The following is a 15308-nucleotide window of genomic DNA, read 5'->3' on the forward strand; positions in this document are numbered from 1 at the left end:
TTTTTTTTTTTTTTTTTTTTTTTAATTATACAAGATTTTAGTTGATTTCCTAATATTCATTTTTTGATAATATTAAAAAGTTGTCACTAAGTTTGTTTTTTGGGTAAATTATATGTTATAGCCATAGGGCAAGTTTTTTAATCAGTTTAGGTAATAGGTTATGTTTGTTTACACCAAATAGCCACCTCCCTTCAGCTAGACATTTTTGCCCTCGCAACCAAAAAGCCAACCGACGAGGAAACGAAACAACCGACGATGAAACGAAACTGGGGAGTTATCTCGTCGTTAAGGTTAGTTGCTACAGTTAAAATTTAATGTTTAATTATTGATCTTTATGTCACATAGTATTAAATGCAAGAGAAGACAAATACCAACCCAATTAATGCTGAGCATCTTTTTATTCTTTTTGTATGATTGAGAGTTATTATCGAGAGTGATAAAGGAGGAAAAAAAACTTAGATCGAGTAGGAGGAGATTGTGAAGTGAAGAAGAAGAAGAAGAAAGTTGAATTTTGTTTTTCAGGTAATATATGCAGAGGTATAAGAACAACAATCTTCCATAACTAAGTTAGTAGAGCTGGTGTTTTGTTTTTTATGTACCAAAAACAAAAGGAATGGAATCTGGGTGGTTTTAATGTTTGATGTATGTGTTATGTGGGTTTAATGTTTGATGTATGTGTTGTTGGGTATTTATTTGTGTCCAGATTAATAGGCATGACATTTAATGTAATGGATGCATTTATGTTGCAGGTGTGTAATGGATATTCCTGTATTTATTGTTGTTGGTGTTTGGATTCGTACTGAACAACAAGAATGGGAATTTGAACCTGAGAAAGGAAAGTTTGGCAAGTGTATATTACTGAAATGAAACATTACGTACACGGAGCTATCGTGTACGTTATGTGAGTTGTTCTGCATTCCGGCTACAAAGTTTACTCCGACAATCAGTTATTGGATGCCAGAGCGAATGTCTGTCATGATAGAACGTAAACGCCCTCCTGTGCACATTGACAATCAAATGAGCTTGGATACATTCATTTTCATTCGCAGAGGTGATGCAAGTGTAAACATGTGTGTCTCATTTTATCCCAAAGTTAATGCATTTGTGGACACTGAGAGTCATGAAAATAACAAGTTGTCAAGGAGTGAAAATCCTACAAATTCGATGTTGGAGATAGTTATTGGGGATGAACGCAAGGACGGGGTAGGGGTCGAGCAAAATGAGGGTAAAGAGGATGATGAAGAGGATGATGAAGAGGATGATGAAGAGGACGATGAAGAGGATGATGAAGAGGACGACGAAGAGGATGATGAAGATGATGATGAAGATGAGGACAGTGATGGATCAAGTGAAGGGAGTACGCTTGATCCAACTATCGAAGGTAGTGAAGGAGATGAAGAAGATTATGATTACAACAAGTGGACAGATTTTGTCAACAGAGAAAACATGATTGGGCATACCGGAGACGGTGGCGAGAATCAGATTCCAGTGGTTACACCAGGGGACTTTACCCGCTTATTACAATTGTGTATGTATAAAATTGCACTTGTACGTGATGGACCAGTTCAAGGGAATGGTGATATTGAACCGGCTTATCAATGTACGTACAATACAGAATGTGTACGTGAGGAAGTATGCGAAGATGCTGGTTAAACGTACACAAATGATGAAGAACCTGCTATAGGAGAAGGAAATAGTTTAGACATTCAAATTGGAGAGGCATCATTGGCTGTGATGTCTGAATCAGGGGCCGAATCAGGTGAGAGATTAGTCACCTTGAATGAGTCGTACGAAGTTTTCAATGGCTTCAAAGCGATGCGAACAGATGAGGCTGAGTTACTCAAAATTGTTGATGCTCCAATGTTTGATGATTTAGCCCATCTGAGAGCAGATGAGACACAAGTTGAAATTGCCACGACAGGGGAGTCACTGTATGTTGGAAGTTTGTTTCAAACCAAAGAAATGTTGCAGCAGACAATGTCTTTCCATGCAATCAGAAATTGTTATTGTTTCCATCAAATTCGGTCTTGTCCACAAAGATTGGAATTGGTATGCATTGATAGAAGTTGTCCAAGGCAGTTGACTGCACATGTTGTAAAATACAAATTTCAAAATCAGTAGGTATGTGGATATTCATACTTGTGACATCGACACCCGGAAGAATTATGGTAAACATGCTACTTATAAAGTTGTTGGAGAAGCGATCAAGAGTAGATACAGTTCTACGCAAGCAGGGCCTAGAGCTGTTGACGTTCCATATCTGATATTAAATGACTTGAACGTTCGCATCTCATATTCTACCGCATGGAGAGCTAAAGAAGTGGCAGTGGAACATGTTAAGGGTGATGATGAGAAAAGCTACAGGTTTTTACCGACATATTTGTACCTCCTTCGTAAAACTAATCCAGGAACAATCTACCACCTCCATTCGACATCAGAAGGTGATGGCAAAGAAAGGTTCAAGTATGTTTTCGTTTCTCTTGGGGTCTCTATTAGGGGACTACAATATATGCCAAAAGTCGTCGTTGTTGATGGAACACAACTTCAAAGCCGTTACAAAGGATGCCTACTAATAGCGTCAGCTCAAGACGGTAACTTTAATATATTTCCTATTGCGTTTGGTGTTGTTGATGGGGAGACAGATGCATCGTGGATATGGATCTTTGATAAGTTAAAGGAGATCGTTCCAGATGGTGAAGATTTAATGATAGTTTCAGACCGACATTCGTCAATATATAAAGGGATCAGTGTAGTATACCCCAATGCGCATCATGGAGCGTATATAGTCCATCTGGAGAGAAATATTTTGACAACCTATAATAGATTTGGAGTTTCGGGATTGTTTATAAGCGCAGCAAAAGCATATCGAGTAAGAGATTTTACAAAATATTTTGAGGAATTAAGGAGTAGGAGTCCTGAATGCACAAAATATTTAGAGGATATTGGGCTGGAGCATTGGACAAGAGCATACTGTAAAGGGGAAAGATACAACATAATATCAAGCAACACTGGTGAGTCTTTGAATATTTTCCTCACAAAAGCGAAAACCTATCCGATTGTGTACATGTTGGAATTCATTAGGGAGGTAATAATGCGATGGTTTGGTGAAAAGAGGAAAAAAGCTTCCAAGTGTACGTCTTTGGTAACTCCTGAAGTTGATGACCGGTTTTTGCAAGAGCTTCCTGAATCTGGGAAGTTTTCAGTTATGATGTCAGGACCGTGGAGTTACCAAGTGACTAGTAAGACAGGCGAGCATTTCCATGTTGTTTTAGACTGGTGTACGTGTACCTGTCTAGTGTACACAAGGTTAGGAATTCCGTGCGAACATGGTCTAGCGGCTGCAATACATTTTGGGATCAATCCGAAGTCGATTGTTGTTGCGTGGTATCTGCTTAACACTTTTACAGCTTCTTATCAAGAAGCTGTTTTACCAATTGAGGATCTAAAAGACGTCGACATTCCAGTTCATGTCTTTGAACTTCATTTAATACCTCCACACAGTAGATGACCACCGGGAAGGCCAGTTTCAAAGAGGATTAAATCAAAGGGAGAAAACCGGATTAGTAGTTATTGTATCAAATTTGTTATTATTGTTACGTTACCATACTCTATATTAGATATGTGACATTTCATGTAGCATTTTCCATTTATTATTAACAGAAAAGAAGAAACAAACGCCCTCGTCCAAATAAGTGTACCAGGTGTAGAAGCTCGGGCCATAACAAGAAAACTTGCAAAAATACGATTTAAATAAATTGCTTTCACTGTAAACCGCCCAATGTAGGGTGTGTATTGCTATTCACTTGTTTGGTTGTACGGTAAATGAATCATGTGTACGTAAACATCATACACTGTGGCTATGTACGTACATATATAAGTCGTAGGAATCCTAATCCCTTGTTTTGTTGTACGTTTACTTAATGATGTGTACGTACACATCATACACTGTGGCTATGTACGTACATGAAAGGTTTTGGAAATCCTATTCACTTGTTTGGTTGTATGTTTAGTTAAACAAACATGTGTATGTGTACATAAATTTAAAACTTTGTCGTTGTACGTACATATACATGTCGTTAGGACTTAGTACCTGTCTACGTACTCAGAAATTAATGGTGGGTGGTAATAAATATCATATAACATCCTAATTATTCATAAATCATAACATAGTTGGTGTAAATATAACATTTAACATACTAATAATTCAGAATTACTTCAAGCAGAAAGAGTATTTATCCTTACAAAAAATATGATAAAATACATAAAACTTCCATTATAATCTTTTGTTCCTGAACACTCCCCATCATCATCTATTGTTGCATTTTGAGTCCATGAGCTCTCGCCTGCCTGCACAATGCCTTCATTTGGGGTTTCTATGTTATCCCCATCCTCCTCCATCACATGGTTTATGTGGTAATGTGCAGCAAACTCAGATCTGTAATTATGGAAAGTGGGTTTCAACCTTTTAGCATTAAGAACATTGCTATTTGGAAGCTATCATACATAATAATTACTTACATCAACTGGTGATGTTCAAGTCCGTCGAAATCTGGTTTTATTAAGACTCTCGACGAGGCTTCTGTGTGTACAAGACATGGTACACCTATAGAGAGTCGCCATATTATGTATCAAACCAAAGTACATGTTATTGACACGTTAATAACAATTTAACCATCCATACCTTCATAACTCCCAACTTTCCAAAACCGCAAGACACAAAAGATAGGTTCGGATTTGTGTAACAGATGACACTCATTTTCTTCCCAACAAGTGATGAATGAAGAGGCATAGTTGGCATTTGCACGACACTTTATACTTTCATTCCTAAAGTGTTATTGCCCAGTTAATATAAATCCTACCGATGAAAATATATATATATATATATATATATATATATATATTTAGGAAATGTATATAACCTGCCATTGAGTAAAGTGAACACAACTTCAATACACCTGCCATTCTCATCTCTTTTTTTCACTTCCACACGAACAATGCACCCACAAACATGATAAAGAGATACAATTAGTTAATCGACTAAAGCATTTGACTAATTCGGCGTGCACACCACCAAAGTTGGCACTTCTTGCAAGGATGCTTGTAAGGACGTTCCATACTAATGTATGCTGTTAGTGCGCACTTCATAGCGCACGGAGGAGTTGTTATTTCATCATTATCAGGATAATCAAAATAAACACCATAAGTGTTATTGTATGGTGGGCCATACTTTCTAAGCTCACAGACAAGTTCCTCACACATCTCTCCCACCTCTTCAGAGTCGAGTTGGTAGTGGTTTGTAGAAAACAACCGAAGGAAAATATCGGCCTGGTAACCATACCCATTACAGATGCAGAACAAAGCAGCTGCAAGGATTGCGTCTGCATGTGATGGGACGTTACGTTGTAGTAACTTCAGTGCTCCGGCAATGTCTCCAACTTGTGTTACAAGACAAAGGCCTTCAAAATAAATGGCCGTCGGGTTTCTTCCTTAACGCACATTTCAAAAAATTTCATGTGTCGACCAGCTACCTTAATGGCATCAGGGTCAGAACACATGTTCAAGATGTTGGCTTCCTTCAAGACGTCAGGCCGGTAAACAATTTTTTGGCCTCTTTTGCCAGCTCGTAGAAGTGACTGCTTGTACCACCAGTGTTTGGTTGCCATCAACTTCGCGATTTTTGCCAACAAATCGTCAGGAAGATCCGGGTTACTCATTTTCTTATGAGAATGTAAGAATTATGTGATCATAGTTCAATCTTAAATAAGAATCAGTTGTTGATGTGGTTGAGGAATTTGTAGTTTGATTTAAATGATAATTGATATAAGTGCTTGACAAGATAGCGATGTGACATCAAACCACTAAATGTAGTTTGGTGGATGTTGTATCGTGTACGTACTAATCTACACTTTCGATTCGAAGATACTTCTCTATATTTTGCCTATACCCTGAAACTGTACGTAGACTATGTATGTAAATATATGGAGCCAACGTACAAAGATAGAGCCTACGTACATAGATAGATCCTACGTACATTGTTGGAACTTATGTAAATAGACAACAACCAACCAACTTAAGAGAAGGAATTAAACAACAATTTGAAGGTCAACAAACTTGTCTCATCATAACATACGGTTTTGGGACATTAGAAAAAATGACAAATAATAGGTCGAAACAATAATGGAAATTCAAATTGTCGACCCAATCCCATGTTCATAGACGTCCATCGCGTACTTCAAACGTACCTGGTCAACATTATTGTCAGTGATTCTCAAGCAGTCAGCCTCCGGATAACCCATGCTTACCAATTCTAAAAACTTCATAGAAAAAGGTCCACAATCTCCTGTCCTATCGTTTTGACCTAAAGGATTAACTCTAGAAAAGGTAAATGGAGCGAGTCGGTAATTGATGTCAATTACCGAGTGAATTAGGAACGATATCATCTCAATCACTGGCTGCATCTTCGTCTTCACAACAACATCTCTAGTGTCACTAACCAAAGAAACATAAATGGAGACATTCCTCGTTTTAAGATTTATGACCACTCCGACCCAATGTTCCAGTTTCCAGTTCATAGGAGCATATACAACATCAACATCTTCAAGCCACTTCAATCGTGGTTCGTGATGCATCCAATCTCTAGTGACGATGTTAATGAGGAGTTTATCCCATACGATATTCTCTTTCTTCAAAGTCTTGGAAAAAACGAGGAACCTTCTCGTCAACTTGTAAAATATGACAGAGTCAATAATGACGCTCCTTCGTTTTATCAACTCTTATCCGTTCTTTTTCCACAGCATTAGGGCAATCATTTCCATGTGCTGCACATGTTGTTAAACCGAACTCAGTTTAAAATCTCACCATAAACAACAATATATGTATAGTTTAAACTCGTATTTACCCAAATAAAAATTACTTGTGTGTGGACCCATTGTTGAGGCAATATAAGATGGGAGAAGAAGACGTGATCTGCTTTGCAGAATCCGAATAGGTTGTGTATCGTGCACAATTCCTATATGAGTAGACAGACAAAAACATCTAAATCCGAATAAAATATAAAACACTTACACATCTTCCCGTTGAATCAACTCGGTGAATCTGGCGTATTTACGATGATCAACATCTTCCAACGGATCGTATGCAACAACTTTTACCACTATCGGTTGAGATGGTCGACTGTCAGGTGGGTTGATGATGACCATCGTCTCTTCCCTTACTGAGTCATTGACAATAATAACTGGATGAGTCACTGGTTGATGTGATCCACTTGGAATAACTACCACTCCTGAACTGTTATCTGGTGGATCTGCAGTTTCTTCACAACCCACAACTGATTCGCCTTCCTTCTGTTCTACGTCCCCCTCGACCTAATACATGTACGTTCATAGAATTATACATATATATAGAAAAATAAACTTGCTAAGTAGACAGTACATGTTCGTAACACAAATAGTGTTGAAAATCAAATGTGTAGCTACAGTTACCTGTCGTTGGTCTTCAATTGTGGTCTCACGAATAGGTCATTCGGTAGTGTTAAACACCTCTACTGTTTCACCCTCGTAATGCAGTTCTTGCCCATCCACCTATTCAAAATAATGGACCGTTGGTTATTCCTATATGTTACCGACTGTATTTTCGAGGTTGGTATAGAGGACATCATTTGTATACATCATCGTAGGTGATAAACAGATAACCGCATATTTAAGAGACTTACAGATGGAGATGCTCTGATTTTTTGCTTCATCAGACACCAAATTGTTACATCCTTGATCATTAGGTATCTCATTAATTTTTGATGTATTCAGTTGCAGAAAAATCTACAACAAAGATGAACGAAGTTAGAATAAGAAGGTCCCTAAATTATAAGTAACATATAATGTCATACTTATAGTGGATACTAATGCTTTAGTTGGTGATACCTCACCACAAAGGGTATCTTCACCGCCGACATCATCTGGGCAACTATGATCTCATACCTTCTAATAACTTACAATTTACGTGTACGTACATTAGCTACATCAAACATAAATATAGGTACACAAAATTTAACAAATTCTAGTGTACGTACATTAGCTCCATCGTCCAGAGATGGCTGGTGCATGTCGTAATCGCGAACTTTAGCTTCCCATCCAGCAGCAGCATTAACACAAACACCTGTTGGAAAACTCATGTCGTCCAATTGTTGGGGTCGAACTACTTCATCACTGCTCACCAAATTTTCACCATGTTTATCATCATTCAGACCTTCAACGTTTCCAACATCTTGTGCAAACCACGAGAACAACAAAAATTAATTTATCTAAGATGTGGAAATCATACAACAATGATGTTAGTGGGCAAACTAACCTTAGCAGTGTCACCAACTTTGATGGTAGGAACCTTCTCTCTTCTTTTTTTTCTAACCATTAATGAACTCATTCTTCGAAACTTATTCTTTTTCTCACTTTTTATGTGTGACTGTTGCTTTGACTTCTTCTCTGAACCCATCTGATTACCAGCAGAAGGTTCAGGTACCCCATAGTCGTTTCCTTTAACCTCCAATAATGCAGCTCTTATCTCTGTACTGACGAAGCTCTTCATGTCTTCATGCATTTCCTTTAGCATTGCTTCTTGCTTCCTGAAGAACAGCCTGAGTTCAACCGCATACCTTTCAAATCGCTCATCATCCAAAGTTTGATCACCATTGGGCGTATCCCCCACTTCCACATTAGCTGCTGTAGATGTCTTCAGTTTCTTATTTTCAATTGTTGATGTTTGTCCTCGTTTCCTCTTTTGACATCCACTTGTAACTATAACACCAATAACCGAATATCAGTTCATAAAATTTGATTCACATAAGATTTTATTATCGCTTTCAAACAATAACCCAATTGTCAACATACCTTTCTCTTCAGGTCGTATCTGTTTTGGGAACTCAGCATCGCCTCCCACCCATATTGCCTCATCCCATTTGTGGCCAGCATTAATGAGATATTCAATGTTCTCGACTTGTTGGTCTTCCTCCTCATCACGCCAGGAGAATGATCCACGAGAACAATGCTCCACTGATTCGATCATCCGCGTAATAACCAACTATAAAATGATACATGTATAAGAAAATATACACCAATTAGAGAACTTATACTTTTATATCACATAAGTACGTACAATATCAAGCACAATCACGTACGTACCTCTTTAGCAGCCTCACATGTGAAAATGCTTGCTGTCCGGATTGGGCGCAATTTAGAAAGATTATGGATCGATCTTTGAGTAAACGCTTGATCGTCTTCGTCAGACGGTATTAATTTTGCAAGTGATGGGACAGTTTCAAATGCCAGCAGTTATAGTGCAAGAGGAAATCCATGAACAGCTATTGACCGTCGCTTGCAACTTTTCACTAATCGCTCAACATCTGCACAACAATTAAACCCTGTAATTGTCTCCAACGTCCTATTAAATGACAACCTTCCCCATGGGTATTTGTAGAAATTTCAATATTCTTGGTCATCTCCACTGTTTTGGATGTAGGTTTGACTGGCTGAGTAACGCATGTGAGTACACCATCGACAATTATTATCAGCGACAAAGCAACTTTCTTCCACATTTCCATCTCTTCAGACTCCAACATGTGGACCAAGTCGGCGATTGTTAGTTCCTTTTTCTTCCCGAATAGAGTCTTCCAAACACTCTTACATCCTTCTTCATTTTTAACCACTGCGTTCACATATCTCTTTTTTGGATATTTACCACATTCGAGTCCTGTCAACTTAGCAAATTCTTGTAATCCAAACTTTATTGGTCACCAACTGACGGCAAACTAATCCATGGATAAGCTTCCCTGAGAATGAGGCCTTGTTGGCAGGGATACGAAAAAGCTGCCCAAATGGAGACTTTAACAAGTTTTCCATTTCTGTTGTTCCATTCAGCACCGTTGATATTGTAGCAAGATACTCTGGTCTAGAATACGCATTGATCTTGGTTTCGAGAGGGTAATGGTCAAGAGCAAATAACCTCCTCGGTAAATCCAAACTCCTTGGAGGAACATTCTCTTGTTCGTCCACATCCATCCTACAAAGAACAATTTGGTACATATTACTCTATACGTACACAAGAACTTTGAACCCAAGTTCAATGTGTACCATATTTCCAATATATACCCAATTACGGTTCTACTATCTAACCCCATCCACATACGTACACAAGAACTATGAACCCAAGTTCAATGTGTATCATATTTCTAATTTATACCCAATTACGGTTCATCCACTCCGAATACATAATAATCAAGAGAATTCAAACAAATTACGGTTCTACTTTGTTACCCCGCCCCAATTACATCGTTAATATAAGAGAATTGAATAAATTTTTTAATCTAATCAATTCCCCCTACTTGTATTTATGGAACACGGAAACGTAGGAATTGCTGCAAACCTTCTTCTTCTTCTTCTTCTGTAAGAGATTGTGATGACTTGGTGTGGTCGACCAAAATTTCTTTTGTTTTTTTCGGTGTGAGGTGAAATGAAAGTAAACCATTTGATATACATGACCTCAGTTATTATATCTTTTGCTTGTTTAACTCTACTATCACATTTATCTTTATTCTATTTTAACCAATTATCAAACACATTCAGATATCTTATAATATGTGAAATTACCAAAAAAATTATGTATATTAGAAAACTCATCAGTTGACCAAAAGTCCCGAAGATGCATGGGATTTGGCATAGAACTCATCAACTAACCAACCTCAAAGCAAAAAAAAAGAAAAGGGGATCTTTATATACTTAATGAGATGTCCAACGTTTCAATACGTTTTGTTACGATTGTTTAAACCTTTCTTCAAGAAACCCTCGGAAGTCCCTAAGATGTGTGCTTTGTAAGTAAACCAACCAAACCATACGCAAAAAGTGTAATTTCTTTACCGGGTCAACTTGATCATATATCGTCAAAAAAATTCTACTTCCACTTCATGAGTCCCAGTGAGTAACTGCAACTGTGACCACTTATGTTACTATTTACTAATCAAGCCTCCTAACCGAACACATATGACATATAACACTTAACATATGCAATCTTGCGTCCATTACTCATTAGCTTCGAATTTGTGAGCTTCAGTCTCATGATTTTATATCTTGAACAATTCTTTAGCAGTGTGGCATTATTCACACTTTGTAAAATATTTTTCTTAAACTAAATTCAACATTCATTTATAGTTTATAGTATATATACTATATAAATTATATAGTATATACAATGAACTCTTAGTCTTGGCCTCTTGGGTTAGAACCATTTTAATACATTTGTTGAGCTATATATGAAAATAATCTCAAAGTAAAAGTACAAGGAGCACAAAAACGAAATAACACAAGAAGGGATAGACTAAAAACGAGAACTTTAGAGCCAATGAGCACAAAAACAAAGGACCCAAAAAGGGAGAGACCCAAGATCATGGAAAGAAGCCAAATTGCGGCTCTTTTCTTCATCAGAGATCCTTTACCAGCTCTATTCTCTCTCAGCCTCTCAGAAGCTCTTCTTCACATTTTTCTCTACGCCCTCCTTTTGGTGTCTCTATCTATCCTCGCTCTATGTCGACTTCTCATGTTCCAGGCTCAAATGTGAATGGTGTTGCTGGAGCTACTATAAATTCGGTGGTGGAACATGTGGCTTCGCAGACAACTACAGTCATAAAAGTTTCTGATGCTGCTATTAATCCTGTGGTCCATTTTGATGTTGCTCAGCAGATCATTAACAATGTGCATACATTCACAGGCTTAAACTGGTAATAAATCCACACAGCTCTTGCGTTTTGTGCTGGTCAACTTGCAAGTTATGGCCACTCACTTTAAGAATCATGTAGACCTTGGATGTTGTGTTGGGATCACTTTTTTGTTACTATGTAACATACGGTCTTGAAAATTGTGTTACATGTGTGTTATTTAAATCGTCTCTGTATGTTGTGTGTGATTGCAGGTGGGCTTCCATTGTTCTTACCACTATTTTAATTCGAAGAGTGACAACCCCGCTCATGATTTATATTCAAAAATGGAGGTCAAGAGAGATGGTATTGAAACATTAGGTAACATGCTTGTTTAAAGGCAACTCAGATTTAAAATTAACAATATTTCTCCCAAGATTTGTCCTTTCCTTCACAACCATCGACTTGAGCGTATTATTGAAGTTGCTGAGTGTTTGGATGATTCTATTTTTAGCTATCACGAATTGCATGAACATGTGGCTTTGGATGCAAGTGTTTTTATATATGATGGACAATCAAACTTTGCGTCGTTATTGTTTGCTACATGCATAATCAGTTTGCTCTTATTATCTTCTTTCTTTTTTTAATCACTGTTTGATAATTGATACTCCAGATGCTAAGAGAACACCTTGCAACATATGCGGAGATTCATGATCAGGTATCCTTATAATATTGTTAAGAGAACACCTACTGCAACATTCCAATTCCAACAAAACTGCGGATAAATTGAAAATTATGTCACTGACCCGACTTTATATCCTTATAATATTGTTTACAAGAACATTGGTTCTATAGCTATTATAGAAGTCGTCAGTGGTTGAATCTAGGCTCAGAGTTGAGTGTTTGAAATGTAATGATTTTGTACGGAATATTTCTTGCGAACTATCCTATGAACTGTGTAGAATTTGCATGTAAATGCTACTCACCTGTGACGACAGAATCTCTTGTATGATACTCTGCAGCTAAGCTCTTTCATTGAAGTTTCATATAAGTTGCATCTTGCATGCTTCCCCATATCAACCTAACTGTTGTCTTGTTTTTGATGATGTAGGTATGGTGGTCTCTTTAGTGGTACTCGTATTCTTTATTTTTTTGCGGGCAGTGAAGATTATTTTATCGTTACAGGGTTGGGAGTTTTGCTTCATAATTTGTTCAGGCATGTGATGTCTTCGTATTTCATTAGGGGCTTCATCCCAGTAATTCTTCCTCCCCAGATCAGTAAAATGGCAGAGAAAGTAGCATCCTTTAAAACAGGCGGTGCACTATGGTTCACTGATCTTACAACGGCTGATACATCATTCATCTTCCCACTTCTAATAGGATTGACTTTCTGGATTGCAGTAGAGGTGTCGTTAACAGTGTTTTCGATATGAACAAGTATATGTTCTTGTGGTTGGTTGTGACTGAATTCTTAATGTTGAGCATCACAGTGTGATGCAATCGTAGGTTTTGAAGGCTTAATGCTCCCCAAACATTGGACACGGATGTGGATCATTCCCATGTTTGTTATGGGAATATTTTTTTCAAAGGTGAAGTTATGATTTTTTACCACGTAGGGAATTTGATTAAGCTCAGAACAGATGATGATGTTAATTTTGTGTAAGTTGTAGGGTGTACATTGCTATTTGATTAGTTGCATTTTGTTCTCCATTGCGTTTATGCACGGTGAGTTTTTCAATTACCTGTAACATCTTGTGTGTTGCTGAGGTTGCTATATCTCTGATCTATCTCTTTTGTGTGTAGTGAAGAAGCATTAAGGCATTCCAGAGATCCCTGAATAATTGGCTATAATGTTGAACAAGAAGAACTTTTGAATGTAGGCAAGAAAGACGCATGAGTTTTGTGTAATCGACTGACCAAAAAAGTTTTTGTTTAGCAGTGTTTGTGGCATTTATTCACAGTTTGTAAGATATTTTCTTAAACTAAATTCAGCATTCGTTTTGTAGTTTATACAAATGGGTCAGAACCATAATAATAAATTTGTTGAGCTATATATATGAAAATAATCTCAAAGTAAAAGTGTAAAAATTTCAATTACTTAAAAGGTTTCGTCTCAACGTCCTGTGACGTGGGTTTACAGGGTTTTGAGTAGATTCTGTAATGGCCTTGAGACGCACTCTATCCCTCAGATCCTTGTTCAATGCTCGCTGCTACCAACCATATTGTAGCGGGATCATTCTTCGTGGTAATGGTCGTGAAGAGAATCCAAATTACGGCTCTTTTCTTCACCAGAGATCCTTTACCAGCTCGATGATTTTCTCTCAGCATCTCAGAAGCTCTTCTTCACATTTGTCTCTGTGTGATCCTTTTGGTCTCTATCTATCACCGCTCTATATATGTCGACTTTACATGTTCCAGGCTCAGATGTGAATGATGTTGCTGGAGATTCGGTGGTGGAACATGTGGGTTCACAGACCACTACAGTCATCAATGATGTTGCTGGAACTACTATTGATTCTTTGGTTCGATGGTTTTCAGCAAATAATTGACAATGTGCATTCGTTCACATGCTTGAACTGGTAAGAAATCCCCAAAAGCTCTCTTGTTTTGGAGGTTGTGTTGGGATCACATTCTTGTTACTGGATAAAGACGGTGTTGAAATGTTGTGTGACTTGCCAAACTTGACCATCTGTTATGTTAAATCATCTATGTATATTGTGTTTTCATAAGATTTGTTGTGTGGTTGCAGGTGGGCATCCGTTGTTCTTACAACCCTTTTGATTCGATGATTGACAGTTCCGCTCATGATTCACAATGAAAAATGGAGATTAAGCCAAATGGTACTGAAAACATCTTGCAACGTGCTTGTGTAAAGACAGTTCAGATTCTATTTATAGCTATTAGGCAATGCATGAACCTAAATGTGTAGCCTATGATGCAAGTGCTTTTTTGCTACATACATATTCAGTTTGCTTTTATTATATCCTGTCACCATCATTATATAATACTGTTTGATCCTGCAGATGCTAGCAATGGCAGAGATGAAGGATCAGGTACCACAGCTCTGTTTCTTTAGAAGCCGTTTTACTGCAACATTACAATTCCATAAATTTTCGGACCAATAGAAATATATGTCACTGACCTGACTTCATGCATGCATATCCGTAAGATATTGTTTACAGTAACAGAAAAAAATGTCTCTGCTCTCAGTACATAGTTCTAAAGAGGCTATAAAAGTCTAAAAAGATTCATATGGATATAAAAGTCTTCAGATTGTGGTTGTTATGTTCAAGTGAAAGACGATAAGTTGAGCTTTTTGGAAAGAAGTTGAGTTTGTATGGAGTGTTTCATTGCTGACACTCTCGAGCATCCTTGTTGGTGCGTTTTATCACAGTTTGGGAAATATGGATGTTACGAAAGCTAAAAAGTACTCTTGGATGTTACGATCTCTCATCTATATATTATTCAGTATAAACCAACAAGTTCATCATATCCTAAATACATTTTAGATTAACCCCTAAAACAAATATCATAAAGAACAGATAGATAGAGATTACAGGGCAGTGCAGAGAAATACAAAGAATACAATAGAGATTACAGTGCAGTGCAGAGAATACAATACAAATTAGTAGCA

General features: G+C 37.5%; 2 protein-coding genes across 2 annotated transcripts in view; one reads left to right on the forward strand and one right to left on the reverse strand.

Moving 5' to 3' along the window:
• Positions 11565 to 13107, forward strand: LOC109133327 (mitochondrial inner membrane protein OXA1). Its single transcript, XM_019246342.1, has 2 exons — positions 11565 to 11758; positions 12786 to 13107. The coding sequence occupies exons 1-2, from the start codon at positions 11565 to 11567 to the stop codon at positions 13105 to 13107; spliced, it is 516 nt and encodes a 171-aa protein (XP_019101887.1).
• LOC104698989 (plastidial pyruvate kinase 4, chloroplastic) overlaps positions 15185 to 15308 on the reverse strand; it is a 2139-nt gene continuing 2015 nt past the window's right edge. Inside the window, 1 exon segment of the mRNA XM_010414354.2 lies at positions 15185 to 15191. Within this exon segment, the coding sequence (XP_010412656.2) occupies positions 15185 to 15191 (7 nt within the window).

The sequence above is a fragment of the Camelina sativa genome, chromosome 6 (assembly GCF_000633955.1).
Source record: "Camelina sativa cultivar DH55 chromosome 6, Cs, whole genome shotgun sequence".
Lineage (NCBI taxonomy): Eukaryota > Viridiplantae > Streptophyta > Magnoliopsida > Brassicales > Brassicaceae > Camelina > Camelina sativa.